The sequence below is a fragment of the Neodiprion virginianus genome, chromosome 4 (genome assembly GCF_021901495.1).
Source record: "Neodiprion virginianus isolate iyNeoVirg1 chromosome 4, iyNeoVirg1.1, whole genome shotgun sequence".
NCBI lineage: Eukaryota > Metazoa > Arthropoda > Insecta > Hymenoptera > Diprionidae > Neodiprion > Neodiprion virginianus.
Genome location: NC_060880.1, coordinates 17,326,810 through 17,351,892, shown reverse-complemented (window position 1 = coordinate 17,351,892; position 25,083 = coordinate 17,326,810). Strand labels below are relative to the sequence as shown.

The following is a 25,083-nucleotide window of genomic DNA, read 5'->3' as shown; positions in this document are numbered from 1 at the left end:
GTACATTATTGTAATTTTTCGTAACCCTTTTTGCCGTTTCGGGAATTATAAAATTTTCTCCGGGTACTGCGAGCTACATTTCCACTGATCCGCATTCACGTGACGCAACGTTTACCGGGCTACAGCTTTGAAAGTATAAATTCCACGGAAGCGTGCCCACAAAAAAAGTTATTGGAAAATTTCGCACTCGACAAGTTGGTGATGATCATTTTTGCTCTTTCATCATCCGTAAACTATACATTTCGCAATAACCATGTTTGGAGAAGTTTGACGGGCTATGAAACAAAAATTTTGCATTGAACATAAAAAAGTTTCGGATAAAAGATGTACAGCATTTTAATATCTACAAGAAAGCTCCCCGCTCTTCTTGTCGTGAAATGCGCAATCCACGAGATATTTGATAATACGGGTTTTCCAAGATGGAGGCTGAAGTTCGACATCTTCCACTTTGCCAACTTGAATTTATAGTCAGGGGACACCCCCGAACATTTTCCGAAAAAAATATCACTTCTGTAGAAGATCGCCAGAAAACAGTAGCTGGCTCCTGTACTCTAAGAGTGACTATCCTGCGTGCATTTCTCGCTCTCTGTCGGAGTCCGGCGGGTTATTCGGATCGACATTTTTTGTGTGTTTTTTACACACATGATCCTGAGGATTAGATCGATCGAATAATTTTTGACCAAGCCCTACACCTATGAGACGACTCCGGTAATATTTTGCGCACCTTTAACGACGTCCGGCGCCACTTTTCCACCAACTAAAGGGTCTCTCAATATTATTATAAAATTAAGAACACCGATACCTGCTACAACACCGAAATCGCATTTGTTGATTGATTTATTAAACCTCTTTACGGCTGTGTCGTGCCGGCTTCGACGAATGAAATGTCGGGAAGCCAGACTTCCGAATCAATTAACAATAACGTTTACGCAAATTAATTACGTGGCAATTTTTGTTCCGTAATTAAGCCGGCTTTTATCGCCGTCAGCGCTCCGACTAACGGTTAGTTGATATTACAGGACAGATTCGAAGTCCAACGAAGCGGTTAGACCGAAGTATTGTCGGAATTTGTCACAAAAATTCACGAATTTCTATTTGGACAGAGGTATGATCGTTCGACCGCGTTCACGATTTGAAAAATTTGATATTTTCTTACCATATCGCGAATGCGGAATTCATTATTTATTATTATTAGCAGTTGTTATTGACCATCAACGATTTTTGATAGTACAAAATCTTTCCTCTCGCACTTATTCTTTCACAGTTTTGTTCCATCGGAGAAAATGAATATTAGAAATATTGAATAAAAGAATGATTTTCAGAACGAATCATATTAGGCATTCGATTGACAACGAAGTATTTGCACATCCGTAACCGAAAATTTACACCAATTAGCACGTAATTTTCAGGATCGAAAAATCCTGCTGTACTATAAAATTTTAGCGTTTTCGGTTGTGAACCCAACGCTACCAGTGACGAGGAGTACAGCAACTTTACGGCAGAGATCGTGATTTTACCTCCGCAAATGAGGTTTACCCAACAATCATCATACGTGAAGATCTTCTGCTGCCTCGTGCTGTTTCTGGTGGCTGTAATGGGAAATTTTACCGCCTTAGTCAATCTGTCGCGCAGAAAGCACCAAAGGTCTGCGGTATCTCTGATGATGGGACATCTGGTAGCTGCTGACCTTCTCGTTACCTTCTTCATGATACCGCTTGAGGTCAGTACATGTCTGAATTCCGTTTAGCCCTTTACTCGGAAAAGAGGCTGATCCACGTTGCCGCCGGTGGTGGAAAATGTTAATGTAAAACAATTCGGTCAAGAATGCTTCGCGAGGAGCAGCGAAAATGGGTGGGAAAAGATATATAATTTTTTTTTACAATTAGGAGGAAGGGTTAGTTCACTCCAGCTCGAAGCTTGAAAATTTTTATGCATAATACAGAATTTTTCAGATTTTTGAATTTAGTCGGTCAATATGTTCGGTTTTGAAAATCGTATATGACTCGAATCGATTCGAAAAATTTCTAAAAAAAAGTTGGTCAACGTCGGAAGTCAAAACAATCATATAATAAATCGCTAATCAAATCAGAGAAGTCAAGGTTCAGACCCGGGTCGATTTGGTAAGAAATGCCCCATTTATAAAATAAATGAACATTTTTTGGCTCGGCGATTTTCCGGGCAAGATTCGAACTTCGGTTGCAGGTATCGCACGGAAAGCCGAGATTTTCCGTAAACTTGTCACTCCTCCTACAGACACTTAGATTCGTCCAGACAGGGGCTTAACTTGTTCTAACATTTTGGCCTCCGATAATTGTTGTAAGTCACTGTTGTAAGCGCTGTTACTAGGCCGGACTACAAAGTGTCTAGGACGAACAAGTTTCTGGAAGGAAAGAAACGGAAGGCAAAGAAGCGGGGTCCGACCACCCTTGAATCAACCTGTCGCCCGATTTAATATTGACAGCACTCGTATGTCGCAGGTGTGATAATTAACAGCATCGCAGTTTATGCGGTCAGAGCGGCAGCGTGTTTCACACGGTCCCAGAGATTTTCAGAAATTGACGGATACAGTTTTTGACAAAAAATAATGCACAGCGTGGTTTGAGCTTTGATCGCTCCGACGTACGCCCGAAGCAACAGAATCGATTTAGCTTTACCTCTAAATACGTACCCGAAGTGTGAAACGTCAACTACACTCGAGCACGAAGTTCTACAGCCGAGTTACATTTATAATTGGTTTGTCGCTTACCCTGAGCTTTCGGAATAACACAATAAACGAAAACATTCCTTCCGTAACTGATTGATTCCAGAATATTACACCCGTAATTCTAATTCGCAAAATAACTTACGTCAGAATACAATTTTTAATTCATTGGACCGTTAGATCATTTGGTTCTTTTCCAGACTTACTTCGTGCAGTGAACGCATCTACGGAGGGCGGGTAAGGAAGGCAAATAACCCCGGATTTCCGAACGATACATACTTAACTCGTGACGTTACCCAAATTCCATTGGATCACAGTTTCTAAATTGACACGTTCTCGACGAGTGATATCGGCCTCAACTGCAACTATCGGCGTCCATCCTTCTTTCAATCAGCCAATCAACGAGCAGACACAAAATTTAACACCTAGCCAATCAGCGCACGAATGGATTTCATAATGCATGCGAGCTTTGAATTAACACAGAGAGTTTGACACCAAAATTTTTCGAGATCAGACAAAAGTGATCAGTGTTTCGCGCAGGATAGAAAGAAGGGAGACGAAGTCGAGAAGGAATGCGTATGCGAAATATGTCAATGCCGGGTTTCAGGCAGCTGGGATGCTGAACGTTGCTGATGCGCTTTGTTCGGATTTACTTACGGAGCTCCTTGATTTCTAACAATTACACCATCGTGAACGAATCTCTAAATTCCAGGGCGGATTTCATCTGATCGTTCAGTGGTTGGACGGTAACTTGGCCTGCAAGTTTTTCCTTTTCCTTCGTGCTTTCGCTCTCTATTTATCGAGTAACGTCCTGGTCTGCGTCTCGTTGGACAGGTCAGTGGATAGATATTGTCACCAGAATTATTTTTTCCTGATCTTTGCTGTCCCATTGCCAGATATTTCTGTCGGAACGAATAACGGAGGCCGGTTTGCGAAATACCAATCTCAAAATTGAGAACAATGCAAGAACTTTTCAAGTGGTTACATTTAGCGATAAATTCACCAAGGGAATAGCTTGGCATTAGTATATCAATAAATAATGCACAATTTTGTTTTCATGAGCTGATTTGACCGTTTCAGGGGTGAAAATCACGTGAAAAACTGTTCATCCCTGAAAAATAAGGGTATACGACTCCTGAGGGTAACAATATTGAGCATATTATCGTTTATTTAAAGTGGATATTGTTCAATTGGTTTCGTATAGAAATTTCACGTTAGTATTACAAAGTCCGAAAAATTTCGTTTTTGGGGATGAATCTTAGCGGTCGGTTTTACCCCTTAATCGGCCAAATCGGCTGCAAAAACGAAAACAGAAAAATACGTCTCCAATGCTTGTCGATGTGCAACATATCGTAGAATGAAAAAAAATCCTTGAAGTACACCTCCAGTACTTTCCTCGTTCGTCGTGCCTGCTTCACGTTTTATTAAAGAGAAACCAACGCGATCTGACTGACTTGAAGTGATTTAATAGTAATATGGCCGAAGCGGTGACGGTTCGTTTTCGTTATCATTCAAATTTCTCCAATTTTTAAAACAACGGATAACCGTTATCCGTCGTCTTGATATTTTTGGCAAGGGTCAAGTTTCGCAAAGAGATTTTTGAACTACCAACGAACTGAAAAACTCTTTGCAGTAACGATCAGCTTACTTTTCACTACAGGTACTCCGCGATTTTACACCCTCTGAGGAATTACGACGCCCGTCGTCGCGGCAAGATGATGCTGTGTGGTGCGTGGATCTGCAGCTTTTTCTACGCACTGCCGCAGGTGCGTTTTTCACGTTTTCATTCTATTTTTTTGATTTATTCAGGTCTTTGTCACGCGATTAATCCGCGAAATTTATAGCGCTCCTCTAATGAAACTTTCAATCCGGATATGATTATCTACGCTGGGCGAGAACTGTTTCTTTTTTAACAAAATCAATGAATGGACTCTTTTTGTTGAAAAATTTTTCAAAACAAGATAATATTCGTTGCGAATACTAAAATTATTCAACACGTTGACTGCCAACTACGAGTTATCTCGTTATCTCGTAGTTACTGCTACATAAGCCAACTACGAGATAATTCGTAACAAGTGTTTTTAAAAACATTAGGAAAAGTTTTTAATAATATAACTTGATCAAATCAAATTGGCTATCTGGACCGGAATCGTGATAGATTCCGTCGCAGTCAACGTGTTAAATAATTATCTTGAGATTGATAAATAATTTCATTGAACAAAGAATACATATAAATTTAAAATCTCGAATTTGATTACCTAAATTTAATGAAATTATGTTTCTTCGCGTGTTATTTTCAAAATAATAAAACAGCTTCTCGTACATTCGACTGAACTACTTCACACGGTTTACTAAATCCGTTCGATGGATAAAGATTGGTTGAATTTACCAAATCTTGAAAGTTACCAGTTGAATACCGTAATCAAGTGACATGTCCACAGAATGTTTTGTTGGCAAGCGGTAAAATACTGTCAGTGATATCATAGATCGACAGAGTGAATGTTTAGAGACAATATCCTGCAGGTCCTTTTCTGCAGGAATATCGTTCTGCAGAATCCAGTCTCACCGAGTAAAGTGGGTTTCAGTGTTGATTCTAAAGAATCCAGAATTACAGAAATGAATTCTGGTGGGGGATGATCGTTTCTTCGGAGTTCGTTTTAATAGAAAAACTTCACTCAAGCAAGCTGTGACACCTTGAAGTATATAATAAATTAGACATATCGTTATGCAATTGCGGCAGTACTAGGACGTTCAATAGAAACGCATTCGCGCAAGGGACAAGGGAAACTGCACAAAACCTTGCCCAGGTGTTGCCTACATATACAAGTGCTTATTGACTCACTAGTAAACTCTGTTTTTTCGTCTGTGTCATTATTCACTTCGCACTTATGTAGATTCTGTACTCCTTATTTGTTAATGTTACCAATCCAACTGAAATACGAACGAAACACCGGTTCAATGTTATTAATTTAACCATTTTTCCGATTTATATTTTCTTCTTCGATTTTGACGTACTTCAGCAACGCCTCCAATTTTAGGATGCTTGCACTTATTTTTAGAAAAGTAGAACAATATGTCGTTTCTTACTGATCAAAAACTTTTCCTGTGTGTACCCTGGAAAGTAAACAGTAAGTGTACATACTGTTATTTTCTGCTGAGCCGCAGCTTTTCATCTTCCACATTTCATCTCATCCGGAGGTCATGGGGTTTCCCATGTGTCGTACGTTAGAAACGTTCACCAATCAGGCGGGGGTGATCATCTACAATTCGGCATGCCTGTCCGCGATGTTCGTAATACCGCTGGTAGTCATTGTTTTCGCTCAGATAACGATATTCTACGAGATAGACGGCCAAATTTGCGCGAACGAACAAGGTTGGTAAACCGTTTACGACATTGGTGTTCCTGCATGCAGTGGTGCACGAAATTTAATTATTTTAGGCTTAAGCTTGGAGGGCTGCTTTAAACAACATATAAATTAGTCTAAACACTGCTGATAACTGGTTTTACGTAGTTTTTCTGTTCGGTTGAAGTATCCTGTGAATTTATTCACGATGTTACGTCACTCTGTGTAACCCAGTCCTACACGTGAACCAAACAGACACGATACGCGAAACACTTGGAACTGAAGTTCGTCGGAAGGAAAATTCATTTTGGCACATTTTTCTTTGACCTCGTCTAAACAAAGTTTTCATGTTTATTTCATATAGATTTTAAAAATACAGTTTTTACCGAAACATGGTGCAGAAAATATACCTGAACGAGTAAAAGAGAATAAAAGTACAAAAACGATACCGATTCTACAATTTTAACAGTCAGTTATGAATTGAATATCGCGGGACAAAAGCACGGAAAACTACGCGGATCAGCTTTGCCATATCCACGCGGTGTGATAGGATACAATATGCCTTCTCGGAATATGAAGGGACAAACGAAAAGACGATAACAAACGGTAGCTACCTCACGAATCAACAATCCGCGCAGCTTCCTTGTTTATGAAATCAGTCGGAACTGATGGAGATGGAGAACTGTGGGATGTGAAAGGCTTTATACCACAGTTTCGATGCGCATTTCGAAATACGGATCCTGAACTACCGCGTAACGGATCTTATACGGCAGTAGCACGGTCTTACATACAGGTCTGGTAACTCCGGCACTTTTGAGTGGTAGGGGGTGTCACCGTTAGTGAGGCACACGGTGTTGTTTCCTATCTATCCGCTAGGGGCGCCATTCGCCCGGGGTATGATAGATATAGATATATACCGATAAGATAACCTGCTCATCGAAGTTTTTGACAGTTCATAACTCAGTGTAAAGTGTGTAAACGGTGGATCATCTACACAGGATCTCAAACTGTCTCAAAAGTTGCGAGCCCTCGCTTGATGTTTATGGATTTTATTGACTTAAACATTTGAGGATTCCGTTAAAATAAAACAATTGTCCCGCCTGCCATGGAATGCTAGTAAACATCTCAATCATTTTTTATTCGCATCTATCTTCATTTTTGAGTGTTATTCAGGATTGTTGATTCCGAAAAATCAGCTGTTCGGATCTGATTTATGATTGGCTCACCCCGAGGGGGCAGCGCTGCAGACGGCGAAGACGAGAACCACGGTTTTGCCTCATTATCTGAGTCATTCCCCACCCTACTAGTTACCAGACCTGTATGTAAGACCGTGGGCAGTAGTGACTTTTGTTACGCGTGGTTCAAGGTGAGGACCTCAACTGGCGTCAAAGTGACTTGTCATACTTTTCCAGAAAAAATGTTCTACGTAGCGCACTCGTCAACTATTTTCGCCTGTAATGTATAATAATTTCAGTACTTAAATATTTTATTATTCCGTCTGCCAGAATATCAAAGAAGAAACCTCGAACTAGTTACCTACATTTTTTTTTAAATTTTTGCTTATCCTCCAGTGGTTAAAAAAGATCCGTGAACGAATTGTTCCTAGATGGCCAACGAAGGGTTAAGCGCCGCCTGATGATTCCAATCTGAATGCCAGAAAAAAACTATTGCTAAAATTTACGCACGATATCGGAGAGGAATCTGTCTCTTTTTGCGTTCAGTTATTACCAGACTGACATCAGCGTTCGGTCCTACTGATGCCAGTATGCACTATAGAAACTGTTATCATTGTGATCAAATCATGATCGTGATTCGTGATTCGTCAAGCGGTTGGTACGCTGCATGATGTAGGCTTATGGAAATATGACATTCTCATTCATTCGTCTTGGATAGTAGAACAAAAGTTTCTCCAATGGCAATACATAATTAGGACAGAGCAAATCATCCGCATTAATTCCAGTTAATGTTTTGGGCATGGCGTAGTCGTTGTTAGAAGAAATAATGGAAGTCAGAATAGTCAATACCTGGGTGTTAGATTAACTGTTCGTTTTCGTGTGTATGATTTATGCAATTTTGCGACGAAATACATTTCAATACAAGGAATCCGATTAGACGGTGTGAAAATGACGAACTGAAAGATGTTCGATACGGTGGTTGAAAAGTCCTCGTATAACAAAGGCAAATTACAGAGGCTGAATAGAAAGGCTGAAAGAGAACTGGTGAAAGAGTTTTGTTTTTCTTTTCGTCACAAGATTATTTTTGTACTTGACAGCTCTTTTTACACTGCTATGTGTATTTCATATGTGTTGGATGTACTTTGCTCGCTTGTGTAATGGCGCATTTGAGGAGCACAAGACCAATATTCGATTATGCCACATCGACGTGCTTATGGTCGACACCGATCGCCACCGTCATCATTCAAAGACATCATCTCGGAAGTTCAATTGGCATATTGTAACGCGCAACTTTACGCGGATCCTTGTTCGCGTCACTGTTTGGAATGTTTTCGATGCGTGCAATTCGACTCTGTCACTTTGTTACAGACGAAGAAAACAGTCAAATCCTTATGAATAATCGCATTTCAAGCGCATTGACGAATCGAAGGTCGTGGTCGTAATTCCACCTAATTTCAATTGCGTGAATGTGTACGTAATTATTCTATCGGTCGATGTAACACATTTTTCCACGTTCCAAGCGACAGAACTTCTATGGATCTGGTGGTTCGGATCAAAGACAAAACTACATTCAACTACACAGATAGTCTGAATTATCACCTCAACTTATTGAAAAGATTTACCATTGATGTGAAATTTGTGCGATTTTATATCGCGAGCATGAGTGAGAGAATTTTCCGTTGATTTTAGCGCTTGTTATGTTTGAACATGGGAAAGTGTCGTGAAAATTAACGTTATTGACTCCTGAATCGGATCCTTGAAACGTTTGAACGAACAAATTTAAAAGTTATCCCGTATGATTTCATGCCAATTCGGAAATGTTATATTGACACATGCCTAGCGTTGACTAACTTAAATTTGATTTACAAAAAATTGCCACACTGTGCATACCCACGAATGGTTCACTATACTCTGGACTCAATATTGTTCAAGTTTAATCCTCAAATACGTCTGAATTACCCTTAAATTGTGTTTTGAATTTGAAAGAAGATAAACATCGCAAAATAACCGTTCAAATGGAAGTGATGTAAGGTACGTATAAGACCGTCATATACCTCGAATCATTTTTTTGTTTGTTCAAATCGTGAAACACACATGGCTTTTATTATTCAAAACCCATATAGGTCTAATAACTAAGACTATACGGTACATATCATCACTGTTTCCTAGAAATTCGGTCCATTGAAAAAAAGTTAGGGATTTGAAAGACCCGGTTCGAGGTACAACACTCTCCCATACCTGCGAGTTCACATTTTTCAGTTTCCTTGATGATTTCTCGAAATCAAACGATCATTACCGTTCTGGAATACAAAGAAAGAGGAGAGTTTGTGATCGTTCTTAAGTTAGTCAACAAATTGAATCTGTAGCCTGCAAAATCTTCTCTACACTACCATCCTCCAATTGAGCGTAACTGGAAAATCTCTTCAAAGCAATCGGAATGATCACGACGCTTTTTTTCACCACCCGTCAAGACGAAGCTACTTTAGTGTCAAATTTCTCAGATACTGAGGGACCAGAGATGGGGGACGGCAAGAAGATCACTCTCCGCAGATCCAACACTTGCTCTATAGAGCAGGCGAAGCGCAAAACTTTGCGTATGACCGCCACCACGGTACTCATATTCACCATCTGTTGGGGACCGTACGTCGTGACGATATTTTGGTGAGCGACACGATTTCCATTTTCTACGCAGTTTCTATTACGAAACAATACCTTTCAGTTGTTCATGCTCTTGTGGTTTGCGTAGCGCATTAGGATATTGGATTTTCGTTTAATCGATTGCAACATGAAGTTAACCGTGGCCAAGAACATCTTTCTCACGATCGATGTATGAATTCTTTACGAAGCTTGTCCCTCGTGTTTACTTACTCTCATCCCGAATGCTAGTTTTATAGGAAATCACCTTCACTCGTATGTAAATGGGTATAAATTTTGTGACCCGAAAAACGGCATGGTTCGATTTTGAACATCTATCAGTCCCGCATGGTTTCAAACGAATGCCGGAAATACGAGTGCGATCACATTGCGTTTGCTCGGACAGATTGATAGTCTCACAGATACTGGAAAACTAGCCTTAAATCGATTTTCACTCATCCAGTTGAAAATAATCAATCGCATGCAGAGGCGATGATTTCACTATCTTTAAGACACGATACCGCTTACAACGAATGTTGGAAGAAACATAGATCTTTTCGCGATCTGATCTTCCTCAATTCTTTCTTCAGCACAACCTTCTCTGCGTTCTGCTCTACGCGTTCATAAGATTGAAATGAAAACTCACCATTTGACATCCAACAAGTAGGGGCAAACGCGTCTTTAGATTCCTTTCAGGACCTCCTCAAATAACATTATTCCGCTTTGAATACGGGAGAACGGTTCGGTTCAACGAATTGATATTTATGACGAGATTTTCTCTCACGATATTATGAAGCAACGATTGAACGCTGCCCACCCGACCCCATTTATGATCGATGTATCAGTTTTTCCTACAAGTCAAATTTGGCTGACATTATTATCCTGTTCGCAGGTCCATATTTAACGAAGAGATTTTCGCATGGATGCAGGACTGGCATTGGAACGTGTTATTTTTCGCAGCAGCACTGCCACCGTGCCTGAATCCTTCCTTGAATGCACGAAGGGAAATAAATTAGAGAAATATATATCTTACGATATTCCAATATTGCCAAGAAAAACGCTGGAGTTGGAAAAATATATGTCACTCAATGTTCTCAATACTGCCTACCAAGACGTCAGAAATTACAGAAATTGATGTATCATTAACGATTTTACACAAAACTGCCAGCAAAACACATACACACGCGCGCACGCACTGAATCCTAGATTAATTGGATTCAGGTTATCGCTACACTTGGCGTTTTGTTCTCTTTCCGGCCCAAGTTTCGTCCCCTCTTCCACATCCCATACTTCTCACGAACTAACTAGCCGCAACAAAATCGCACATAATCCACATTCGGTTCCACAAAATCAGACGAGAGAGATTTTCATACGGAAAGTAGAAGCATTACACAAAATTCGAATCACGGTACCATCAGAGACAAAGAATATTCCAGGAAGTTTGGAGTAGATGTCGGTCAAAATCACACGAACGCACTGACACGTGACCCGAAACAGTGTCAAACCGAAGATCGATCACACGAACATACACGCACGAGCGAAGAACCAGAACAACACAGAATTTCCACAAACATCCAGACATACAGCACCCATACAACCGTCGCACGCAGGTACACGAACCGTTCATAGACGACAGAAATGTAGTGAACCGTGAACCAAGCTTATTGGATGCACCTATTACAGAACAAAATCGCGGAGTAATGCACAGAAAACGCATGCAACTGAGGCAAATCGAATCAGTAGGTATCACGCACACGCTGGACATTACACTGATACACGAACAAAGACGTCGGCGAACACTGATGCAAAACAGACCGGCTCCGCCGACAATCGGAGCACTCACAGACATTGGCACGAATAACCGAAATTGCGAACGAATACGGAATCGGATAGATTTCGAGAAATCGATATAAAGTAATACACACGCTCAAGAACCGCGCATATACGACATTCTGGCAGTAGATCCCACACACGACTAACTACCAATGAACACATATCACGCGATTACTACTAATACACAGCCACCAACGTTGGCCATGTGAACTATACAAACATGTGAAATTCGTACGCGGGTCAACCGAACTAGAACACACGTGAATTTGTCGGAAACCTACGAAAATTAGGGATAGGTGACGAGCTAACAACTAACAGGCAATTTAAGCCCGATTTTAGAAGGGGACGCAACAAGTTGTTGCCGCTTAAACCGCGGTATGTGGCAAACCGCGCAGAATTCGAAGCAAACTTGTTATACAAATTCAAAGATTCGCAATACAGAGACAGACTAGAACACAAAATACGAAATCGCGTGTAGGGAGAATTTCGAAAAATCACACCATACCTTATTACACTTGGAACATTATTTGCAGAGCATACACCGCAATAGTAACGCAACAACGCTGCGAAACGACACAACGCTGCACGCAGAAAAGGAACACAGGGACGACGATATGCGGAATCACCGCCTGACGAACACGACGAGACACAGCGCAGATCCGGAAAACTGCGGCCAAGAAAGTAATATAACACACACAGGGCGCAAGAAATTAGTTTGAGAAAGTTCCGAGGTAAGATTAATCTAGAGTAGAGAAACAAAAAGTACAAAAAGCAACATCTGTGATAGGGAAGTAATTTCGAGATATAGAATTTACGAAGACCAGCTCGATAAGCTGAATTTACACGAACGGAAAACATAGCATTTTGACACATAATTTACAAAGAACAGGAAGGGGACAATAAAAACACACGGACGAGATTGAACAATTCGGAAAATACGTTTGAGCAAACAGCAATTAGTTTAATAGATTCAAGTACACGAACGCACAAAAATTAAAAATAAGATGAAACGCAGATAGATTCAAGGCGCATGCGCACACACATCGAATTGCTGACTACTAACTGTCTTTCTCCCCTTCACAGATTGGCGGAATGGCACACCAACGGAGAGACGGAAAAAGACACCTCGCAATATGGCAAACATGCAACACAGCAACAACACTCAGGATCAAATTTACCATCGAAAGACACAAGGCAAAAGGAAGACATCTTATGTTATCAAGCACTTGAACCTATGTTAATTAGATTTAGTTTAACGCTACCGACCGGAGCGTGGCCGGTCGCCACGAGGGATCTACTCTTTGTAATTTAGTTGTAAGGTTTTGAGGCGACACTTTGCTTCTCGTCCCCTCTTCCACATCCGATATCTCGTACGGCCCGTACGAAACTACTAACTACCCCCTGCAATGTTTTGCGATGATACAAGTATTGCCAAAAAAAAAAAAAAACTAATGAAAATAACAAATGCCGCACTATGTTCAAAGTACTGACAACACTTCTCTCAGAAGCTAAATTGTTACTTTAATGACAGTTAAATAGATGGATTAAATAATCGAAAATGTGTTATAAATCAGGTGTATCCGATGAATAAATATAATGTCAATGTATATCATGGACTCCACCCTTTATCTTCCAACGGCGATTTGATTTGCCAATGTAGTCGACGACGGCTTGATCACTCATCAATTTAGGCCTACGCCAAATTTCGAGATTTGCAGATCGCCAGAATTTCACGTCGCTTCACGAAAGAGCATGTCGATGAAATTCATTCGGTTCTAAAAGTTTTAACCCTTCCAGTCACGAAGTAGGTTTTTTTTTTTTTTGGCACGAACAATTCTAGATTTCGCATGCAATGTAAAAACAGAAAGAGGGAAAAAAATATATATATGAAAAAGGGTGCTACTATAGTGGCTCGTGTGACTGAAAGCGTCAACATGATTTCTAAGAGATTTCGATAAATTCAAGGGACATTGAAGACTTTACTGCCGGATTATCATAGGTTTGCAAAGACTTTGCAAGATTTCAGGGGATCTCAAGTGATTTGAATGACTGTAACGTGATTTTGTAGATTCTACGACACGGGATAATCGAAAAGTTTCAAAGGATTTCACGGGATTCGGGAGGATTTCTATATATTTAAACAAATTTAGGGTCAAGTTTCTTTTTCAATTCATGTGGGTTTCGCTTTCCCAGTAGCAATGTGACAAAAATCAGTAGCTGGCCATTTCTTTGGGCGTGGCTCATTCCGCTCCACCTTCCCACACATATTATATATATATATATTTTCGAAGGCTAAGAACCAATAGGGCACAACTCACGAAAACTGGGGGATGAGCCATAATTGGGGCGTTTCCCCAACTACAACACGGAATTTCCGGAAGTCGAAACTCAAGCAGGCTGCAGCCAGAAGGACGTATAACCATTTTCATGTCAAGAGGAGAAAAATAAAATGCGATCCAACTTGTCTCCCGAAAACCATGAAATAAAATTATGAATGCCGATGTATGAAAACCACAGAAAACGAAACTTTCGAACTCTCTCTCGAAAATTTTAATTACAAGAATCACACGTTGAGTTGATAGTGCCAGCGTGTGTATAGATGAAATATGTAGGGCATTTTTCGTGTGATTTATCTGAACCAAAGTCCATATCATATAAAAATAAACTTTGCTACATGGTTTTGTCAGTCGATACGAGGATGTAGGAATTTACTTATACTTTTACTCCCAAGTCGTTCGGTCGTTGGAGACCGAAAAATATATTTGAAAATGGACTGAATTGATTGAAATGTTGAATTGCTGTTGAAAATTCTGCAGAATACATCTCCTCCCGTGTAAAAAAAAAAACTTGTTTAAATTTGAATATGGGACTGAATTTCGTGCGAAAAGTGTGAATTTTTTTGATTAATTGAATCCGAAGAATGAAAAAACCCCAACCAATTCGAATTTTTCAGTACGTAAGAGCACTCCGCTGAACTAAAGGAACCAAAGTACAGTTTAAAGCTCCGTTTGTTTGATGGTTCCTACTTCCTAAAGATCGATCAATATAATGTTTGTATCCGAAGAATACAGTTTTAAACTGATAGTGCCATTTCAAATTCAGAATTTGGGTCGACCCATAAAATCATCAGAAACTATAGAATGAACAAAACTTTGGATCGTGTACTTTGGCTCCTCTAAATTGGTCGAGTCCGCTTTACGTTCTGAAAAACTGATGACTTTTTTTCTTAGAAATGAAGTCAGCAAAAAATTCGTGGCTTCCAAACTAAATTTGGCCTAATAATGAAATTTATTTACGTTTTTCACACTGACAAAGAAATGTTCTGAAATTTACAGCAAAAAAATGTGGTTTCCTAAAAATTTGGAAAACTTAGATAATTCTGATTTTTTATCAATTTTCAGGAGTGGCCATACTGTTTTGTGTATTACAGATTTGAAATTCACTTCGAATTGAAACTTTTCGTCCGGAGATGATCAACGGCCATCATTTAAAATCCACCTTGAATTTCGTCGCATCGCGAATATGATTATTCACTTTTATTCATTCATTGTCCTAATTTTTTGATCATCTCACTCGGCTTGTCATCGTAATTATATTAATTTACTGAATGATTTGACAATGGAAAGGTAGTTGGACCGCTCAACGGTCGAATGTGAGGAAATACTCTGAAACGTAACCATAAATGTGAAAGAATATAAGACGTTTTAGTTCGTAGATTGTTTAGTATTTAGAGGATTTAACTAATTCCGAATGAACCAATGATTAATTCACCGTACGATTTTCCTTAAACTTCAATCGTGAGTAGAAATAAAGGAAATCTGTTACACGACAGTTCTTTATCTTTGAAAATATCCCTCGTACATGTAAGATGCAGAAGAATAAACTGTACTCTGTGATACTGAAGTGAATTCAGATTATGCGTAGAGATATTTTTCCGAGGATCGCGGGCTACGGATCTTGATGCGTACAATTTTTTGTACAATTTGAAGGATTTGCACAGCAGTTTTATCCGCTTTACGATTCAACGGTCTGGATGAATTCGAAAAATAAATTCCGCACTGGAAGCTGGCGACACCCACTCGGTCGAGGGTGCGGATATCAGAGGGCATAGATGAAAATAGGATCTCGAGACGACGTCGCCATGACGATCGATGTGAAAACATCCGGGGGATTGAAGGAATTGCAATACAGCCGATTTAACCGTCTCTGATTTCTAAAACGTCGGTAGGAAAGGAGTATATATTGGGAAATAACACGTATTGAATTGTTTGAAAATATGCGGAGCTTCGTGAGTGACTTTGAGAAGTTAACCTGAACAAATATCACGATTTGACGGACGTTAATTTTGATTCTTAGCTTCCAATTAGCTGATTATTATTGATCAATCAACTTTTCAGGCACTTTGGACGATTCGTTGACAACGATTCCGTAAAGTAAATATAACGAAACTTATTCCAATTGCACGTTCGAATCTGAATAGTGAAAATTTCATTTGCTTAACGAGTTTGCACATTTTTATGTATAGCCGGTTAAAATGAGCTGACAAGCTGATAGCGACGTCTGTTATCACGGCTGAAAGTTTGAAAACAGTGTCTTTTCGCAGTCTGCCGCCATGTCTTATAAAGTTTGATTCCTCGCCATGCGTTCGACAACGATAAGAAAGAATTCAAAAAAATTCACGACCTACCCTGAAAGTCACAGTAACTAATTCGATTATAGATCTTCAAAAAGCACGATGAACCCAACCCTCCGAAATTAAAAGTGCAAATATGCGATCTTGAAAACGAATAAAGCTGAACGAAGCAGTAATATTAGACGCTAAAACTTGCGAAAGAGTTGACGTTATTTAATTCCGTTAAGAGCTCATCGATCGCGTTGCTCCACTGTCAGTAACAATTCTTGACGTTTTTGAATTTTCACAAGTTTCGTGGTGTACTGTCTTGGGCTAGTGAACTCCACAGCCCGCAGCCACGCTCCCCGTATGTTATTGATATACAATATACCTAGATCCACGGAAGAATTGAATAAATTATGACGGAAATTGTTGAGAAAAACATCAATAAATGCACGTGAATGGTGCCAGAAGTTCTGGTTCCACGTAACCAGCTCGGTCATTAAAACGTCACCACGCACAATTTATTTACCCTGCGAGAAAATAGTCTGAAACAAAATCTATAAAATTCGCCCTAATTTCAGATTTAGGTGTAATGTAACGAAGTTGTGTTCACACCACTTTTACATCCTGGCACGCTCGTGCCATCATGATACTTAGTCATCGTCAAGTGTTTAATTTTTTGTCCGTGTCTATACGGCTGCTGTGTCAACTAGTATTTTTGTGTAAATGGTAAATCTCGACACTTGAAAACGAGAAATCCTATTCAAGATGTATCCGCTTTTCCATCCTTTATACTTTCCTGTGAGATTTATTTGGAACGACGTTTGCTCATTACGAACAGAGGACCCTTTTATATCTTTATGGTCAATCCTAGATTGCGCTTTATTTGTTAGCCCTATTATACACTGTAAAGTTTGTCGGGTTTCTCGGGAGCTGCTTAGCTCATGGAAAGTGCATCGGTTGTCGGTTCTTTGCAGAAAGATGTTAAAAGTGAGCTGCATTTCCGGGGGGGGGGGGGGGGGGGGGGGGGGGGGGGGAGACACGGAGAGGAAAATGAATACGCTGTAAGGAAACAGTATGAAAAGCGAGGCGTGTCACTATCAACGTCAGGCGGTTACGACGTTGCTTTATGCACTTCGTTTTCATTTCCTCCACGCGTTCCTTGATCTCGAATAATAACGCTACCTTGAATAAAAGAATAAATATTCGCACGGTATCGCTTTCAGGTTACAAATATTCAAATCTTGTCAAAAATCTCACCCTTACCACAAAAAATTGTCATTAGTTTTTTTAACTCTGAACACTAAAAATTTTCAGGTCCTGTTAAACGAAGCAACTTATTTAAAAAATTTTATCAGCACTTTGAAAAGTCTTGAATCGACGTAACATCTTCGTATGTTCATCGTGTCGCGAATTCAAATACAGAAGATGTAACCTGAGTCACATTTGAAACTGAGAAAATTCAGGATAGACTTTCATTCTTGCTTCGTATTCTAAATTGCTCATATAATTCTTACCGATTGGAATCCAATTAAGCTGTCATATAATATCCCGACTGAATTGCTTCTTCCGAAATGTCTGTAAATACTTGAGAATTCTCCGAACTCATTCCTGCATCCTGCAGCAGCACGCCCACCTGTGGATTCAATTCACGATTTTTCACCACTGAACAAGTTGAATTTCGTAGAATAGCGCTTGCACCGTATGAAGATCAGACTCTGCAAACAATTCCTTTATTAAACATTTTTCAAAAGCGGCAGCATGTTTTTTCCAATTGTTATTTCCGAAGCAATTAAACCGTCATTTCAATAGTAATTATAAACTGCAGGAGGGAAAATCTGTTGTATTAATCTCGATTAAAAATCCAAAATTTCGTTGCACAGCATTTAGACGATTAAGTACGCGTATCGTTGTTGCACCAACGTCAAATTATGACCAGTTTAATCAGTGGAAATAATTTACGAATAACTCGTACATTGAGGAAAAATGGTAAAATGAACGAGTTTTTCTGACCACAACTGCTAACCCAATTTACGTTTCATATCGAAAGCTGCGTTATTAATTACGATAAAATCTGAAAAACTAACAAACTGCACTGTAACGGGTGGGCGTGAAATGGTAGAATGGCCGCACGATAGAAGGGTCACAACTATATAAATACTATAATTATTGCAAAATTTCCAAATTTGGAAGGTTGAAATATAGAAAACTCAAAAGGTCGCAACGCGAAATATAGAATGCCCAAGTAGAGAATTATTAGCATTCTTACGATTCTACGTTTCGGCTTGATATATTCAAAGTCCTTCTGACCGTTAAATATTTTCACTTTTTACACGTTGACATTTATACAGACGTTGAGTTTCGTGTGATACGTTGCATTCCTGTATTGTGAAATGCTACGAATGAGATCTTGCAACCCCGCGAAAATCGCGCCCCCGCCTATTGGGCGTTTATTCCAGTTTTTTACCCCCACCTGTTGCAAGCATCACCACCGGGTTGAGATCATGTTCCACGTATCGGTGAGTTTGCGTAGACGATAAGGACGTGGGGGGATGAAAACCAGGGAAATTGGAGTATCATTTGTTATTCGTTGCGTGCATCTCTGTGGCACAACACTGACAAGCAAAGAAGCTCCCCTTGATCTACGCGATTTGAGTGGCGGAAAAGTTTTCAAAGTTTTTGCGGGTTTTTCCTGATCGCGGTTACAGCTGCAGTTGCACTGTGCGTATTTCTTTATCCATCGACATTCGGTAGTTGAGAAAACTTTTCATCCCTCGCGGCGCGGTTACGCTCGTGTGATTTTTAAGGTGAACGCGAAATCTGTTGTCAACGCTGCAACCGCTTGGAGCTCAATCGGTCCAAGAATTTTCAATGGAAGAACAACGGTGCGTCTAACAATAAGTTAATCTTACGAGTCTGTATATGTAATTTACGAATATTGCATTCCCGAAAAAGAGAAAAAAATAGAATTCTTGTGCAAACTATTTCATTTGCTGCGAAGCGTGTGAATCTCGAAATTGCTAGGTTTCGTTTTTTTTTTTTATTTTTCATTGTTCCGAGGCAGTGTCAAACCAAATAGTTGATTCAGCCTATTGGCCGAGCGTTTCGGGCATTATAAAAGCAATTGAATAACTATCGTATTCAATCATCCCTTTTCCTGTGCCGGAAAACTTTTATAGATCAAATATATACGCAGCATTACAATTGTTTGTAAATTTAGGAATGAGACAAAATTTATACGATTTAGCTAGTGCAGAAGAAATGTTGAATTATATCCAACCTAATTCGTGTAGGTAATTAAAAATGATAAGAAGACGATATTATTTATAAGAATAATAATAGTTGATAGCCTGAATATCCTTTTTCTATAATTCCGGTTGCGACGGCCATGGTTCCATAGTTTCTTGTACTTCGAAAACATATGGCAAAACAATTTCATATCGTTTTTGTAACGAGCACTGAAATGCACAGCAAGAACTCAAAAGTGCACCCACTGCCGCCTAGTGTATAAATAATCCTTCGATGAAAATGTAAAAAATTAGCCTGTGTGTTAAGGATGTAAAGGCGCGTAGGTCGAAATTGTGCTAGGTTAATGAAAATTCTACAAATTGTTCTCACTTTTATTTTAAACATTTTGTAAAACTTGAAAGCGTTCGTCCGAACCATATCGGAGGTATTTTACATGGTTTGGACAATCGCTTCCAATTTTGTCATACAGCCAGTTGGAAAAAACGCGTAAGCGCGGAACTCGCCTTTCATGCTTGTCAGAAATCACTCACTTTCCGCACTTGTAACTTGAGGCTGAAAGAAAGTTTTGTGCTGGACGGAGTTATTTCATCCTCTCTGAAAAGTCATCATCGTTGGGTCGCGTTATTCTGAAACGGGCTTACAAGGAGAAAGATAAATGCAGATAAAACCAAGATCGTGAATTGTTGACAAAACGAAGTATTTTATACCGATCGCATGAAATCTTTTAAACGTCTCTGATCGACAATTTTCACCCAACTGTAGCGCGTAGTTTTGAAAGTATTAAACAATCCCGTCATTTGTAAATATTTCAGCATCTCCGGTTGCGATTCGAATTTGACCAACGACGAGAACTGCGACTTGACGTCGGATAACGAAACACTTCCTCTACGGTTGAGATTCACTTTTATCTACTGCCTGATGTTCGGCATAGCTGCAATGGGAAATTTGACCGTCTTCGTCACTTTGTCACGACGAAGGCACCAAAAGTCTCGAATGTCTCTGATGATGCGGCATCTGGCAGCCGCTGACCTTGTCGTTACCTTTCTCACGATACCGCTTGAAGCAAGTTACTGAATTCCATTTACGCATTTCAACACAATTTTCCGAAAAGAAAGTTGTACGAACAGACCTTAAATCTGGAAAACACTAGTCGGAAGCAGAACATAAAGTACATGAATCATAAGAATTATTCGCTAGGTTAACCAAACGATTTTACATTTACAGTAGAACCTCGATTAGCCGTACCAATTGGGACCGAGACTAGTTCGGATAATCGAGGTTCTACTGTAATCGAAAGGGAAGTCTTGGCGGAACTTTCTTATAAATAGAAAATGTAACTTGTTCGGAATACACAGTCTGATTAAGGGGTTAGGTGGGTTTCAAAATTTCAAAAAATCGAATTTTTTTTTTTTTTGCTTATCTTATAATTGAATATGTTGAGAATATTCCTTTAAAATTTTAAAACGATCCGAGTCATATTCTAAGAGATATAGCCTTTGGATGTTTCACCCATCAGGCTATAACCGAGCGTGACGCAGGTATATGGAGGCAGGTATATCGAGGCAGCTGCTTAGCTATTGTTCGTTTATTTTTGTGATGCGAATACTAGGCTTAGGACTTGCCGGATGTAAAAAATTCTGTGGTTTGATGGATATAAGTTCCTCATTCTTGAATGCATCAACGTACAATTTTTATGTTGATAAAATACATGAGTGCGTCATAACTGTTGCCGAATCAATTTTGTTGTCTGCTGCAAATCAAGAAAAAAAATTAACGTGTGATGAAAATAATGTTGAAGATACGACAGATGTTACCGTGTCAGGTGATGGCACGTGGAAAAAACGTGGGTTTGCATCATTATACGGTGTAAGTACGATTATTTACATGTTATTTGAATGTAAATCTTCAATCGCGTTTTTCTCGAAACTACATTTTTGAAATCGGTAGTCACGATTTCTCGAAAACTTATGAACCGATCTCTTTCAAATTTTGCACACTTCTTCAAAATAACATTATCTCGTGCTTGAACGAAGGAATTTTTTTTTTTCTATTCCAAGTAATTTTTCAAGGCCATGAAGGGTACAAATTTTACTCAAAATAAGAGTTTTTTGTTTTCAACGCCGCCAAGAATGTAATTTTTGTTTTTTTTTTTTTTTCCTTCGTCCAAGCACGAGTTTTAAACATCTACTAACAGAAAATTTTTGGTTTTTGCATTTCAGATGAATCTGTCATGAGTTATCCTGACTACGCCGAGAGAACTTTTTTTTGAGGGGTCATAGCAGACGACGTGTCCACGCCTTAATTTTAAATATTTTTCAATGAAAATTTCACAAGCTACTTATAAAATATGTATCTTTTATGTGTTAAATTGATGAAATGAAATATTCTGTTGATTGAATAAAAAAAAAATTCACAAAAATGTACCTATTTTGAGTTTTTGAAACCCACCTAACCCCTTAACGGTGAATACCTCCGTTACAAGTTTGAAAAAGAACTTGACTTATTGTCTAAAGTATCTTTGCATTGTATTCAAGGTCTACTCGTACAGCGGTTGTGTAAATGCTTTTTTCATGAATTTTACTACCAAGGTCTTTGATTTCGAACAATTATGCCACACTTAACAAACCTTTGTAATCCAGGTCTCATGGCTTCTGGCGGCTCGGTGGATGGCCGAAAACTCGGCATGCCACTTTTTCCTGGTCCTGCAGGCGTTCGGTCTCTATTTATCGAGGAACGTCTTGATCTGCCTTTCGTTGGACAGGTCAGTAAATGAATGCTGTTTTTTCAGCACTTGCTTGGGAGGTTCGATTTTTGAAGTCTGTGGACTTCGTATCAAGAATTCTCCGTACCAACGATCGATTTATTTCACTGCAGGTATTTGGCGATCTTTCACCCTCAAAATGTGAGCGACGCCCTTCGTCGCGGCAAGATAATGCTGACTGTTGCTTGGATCTGCAGCCTTATCTACGCGTTGCTGCCGGTGCGTTCCTTACTATTGGAATTATTATATCGTAAATTTCTTGGTCTTCAAATATGGCTCCCCATAAAAAATCGTGCTATCTATTCGGCTACTCAAGCGAGACTGTGCGTACAATAACAGGGGACGACTTACTTGGCAACGTAATTATTCGTTTGTGAATCTCAAGCAATTATTTTTAAACGTTCTACCTAAGTTTTTTAGTACACAGTAGAGTTTCTGTTCATTTGAAATAGAGAGACACATTGTCTCACATTTGCAAATTTTTTTTTTCATCTTGTAATACAATGGTCACAGAATATACTGATTTTTACCTCACCAACATCAACCAAAGGTCGCAAGCTCTGCTCTGAATGAAATAATTCGCAAAGTGAAGAGTTGAACGGAATTGGAAGATTTTAACAACACTGAGACAGTGTCGGCTAGTCGGAATTACGCTTCTGGAAAACTGGCTAAGGATCCGGATACGATTCGTCAGCGACGTTGATTATTGTAACGTTACACTACGTTTACATCTGACATATATACCTTGTTCACTAAGGTATCAGTTTTAATTAGGGTGCGCTGATTCCAGGTACAACAAACAATTCCGGATATCACCGGCTCACTTTACGCAGAAACAACACGAAAGTTTGTGAAATCTCCTTTATGTATTAAATTTTTGTTAAATGAATTCTTGACCTCAATGTTATAGTTCGTTAAAATGCTTGGATATGAAGGTCTGTGAAAAACGTAGAACAAACGAAGACTTTCCCCCCAACGTTTCGGCCCTTACTGTGGGCCTTCCTCAGGGTAACATTTATTATATGTAATGAACAAAGCTTAGACATATAGGAACACATACAGTTGGCGCATATTTAACAAGATTAAATTTTAAACATTAACCATAAAAATTTGCGTGAGTAAAGCATTGTAGCAGGTACTGCGGAAATCGTCTCCATATAGACTTTATAACAATCCATCTTGTGTATAAAAATCGAATGCCATCAACAACGAGGTAGACAAAATAAAGCCGAAGATAAAATAAAAGAATATAAAAAAAGAGGGCAAAGACTTGGGAATTTTTATTACGGACTTCGTAAACCGTGTAGCCTATTTCGGCATAATAGTTTTAAATTCTGTGACACAGAAAAATGAAAAATGATCCAATATTGAAAAATAGAAATCAATAGAGATTATGTTACGTAGAACAAAGGGTTCACCAACCTTGGCGTAAAGATCCTCTTATATTTTTTTTAATTTCCGTAATAAAAATTCCCAAGTCTTTGCTCTCTTTTTTTATATTCTTTTATTTTATCTTCGGTTTTATTTTGTCTACCACGTTGTTGATGGCATTCGATCTTTTTACACAATATGCATTGTTATAAAGTCTATATGGAGACGATTTCCGCAGTACCTACTACAATGCTTTACTCACGCAAATTTTTATGGTTAATGTTTAAAATTTAATCTTGTTAAATATGCGCAAACTGTATGTGTTCCTATATGTCTGGGCTTTGTTCATAACATATAATAAATGTTACCCTGAGGAAGTCCCACAGAAAGGGCCGAAACGTTGGAGAAAATCTTCGTTTCTTCTACGTTTTTCACAGACCTTCATATCCAACAATTTTAACGAACTATTAAATTTTTGTCAGGCTTATTTTCATTTCGTATTTCTACTGCTAATTGCTTCCACATTCCCGCTACGTTTATTTATCATTTTCTACCTATCACTGAAGCAGCTCAGGCTCTAGTCACTATTTGTTTACTTAACGTACCTTACCAAAGTATGAACGAAACGCCCTTTAACTCAAGTTCCTTCGTCACTGGGTTTTGTTATCCTTCATCTTTTGTTCAATTGTGGCAACATCCTGATAGACTGGCTGATTTAAATAAGCGTACATGTCAAGGAAATCATCGAATGTAACGGACTGGCGGGAGTATATTTTGATGATATTTTGATGAAAGCTTATCAGTTCGTCGCTTTTCAGTAGTCAAAGGGTTTCTCTGGGCCTACATATATAGAATTGAACCATGCTTTTAGTCATTGCGATTCTTTTTTACGTTATTGCAGATGTTCGCGATTCATGTAAGTCATCCCGCCTATACCAAGTTTCGACAGTGCGTAACATTCCGAACTTCCGTCAATCACGCTGCGGAAATCGCTACCAACGTATTTTGTGTTGTTATCGTATACTTCGTACCCGTGACAATCATCTGTTATACATGCACTAGGATATTGTCCGGGGGAAGCAGCAATATTCGCGGACCCAAGCAAGGTTGGTGGATCCTTCGCTATCTTAGTTATACCTGTATTTGTGTGTGTGTTCGACATTGGATGAATTTATCCAGACAGTGGGTGCATGAAATTGAATCCCGATGAAAGAAATTTGGGAAGCTGCTTTGTATCGGGTCGAATGGCATCAACTAGCAATTTCCACCTAACGGTGGAAGTTGCCGCACTTATTCCGGAAGAAATTGATTTTCGCACATTTCTTTCTGATTTTGTGTACCTCTATTTATCTTGAAGAAACTTTATGTCAATTATGCTGCAGGCTGGAAAATATAGTTCA

General features: G+C 39.2%; 2 protein-coding genes across 2 annotated transcripts; both read left to right on the top strand.

Moving 5' to 3' along the window:
• The first annotated feature begins 1,525 nt into the window (after positions 1 to 1,525).
• LOC124302843 (adipokinetic hormone/corazonin-related peptide receptor variant I-like) lies at positions 1,526 to 11,767 on the top strand. The gene is made up of 4 exons (XM_046759412.1): positions 1,526 to 1,720; positions 3,414 to 3,535; positions 4,362 to 4,467; positions 11,465 to 11,767. The coding sequence occupies exons 1-4, from the start codon at positions 1,526 to 1,528 to the stop codon at positions 11,765 to 11,767; spliced, it is 726 nt and encodes a 241-aa protein (XP_046615368.1).
• An 8,702-nt stretch (positions 11,768 to 20,469) lies between these two features.
• Positions 20,470 to 23,255, top strand: LOC124302842 (adipokinetic hormone/corazonin-related peptide receptor variant I-like). Its single transcript, XM_046759411.1, has 4 exons — positions 20,470 to 20,613; positions 22,191 to 22,312; positions 22,426 to 22,531; positions 23,223 to 23,255. The coding sequence occupies exons 1-4, from the start codon at positions 20,470 to 20,472 to the stop codon at positions 23,253 to 23,255; spliced, it is 405 nt and encodes a 134-aa protein (XP_046615367.1).
• The last annotated feature ends 1,828 nt before the right edge of the window (positions 23,256 to 25,083 follow it).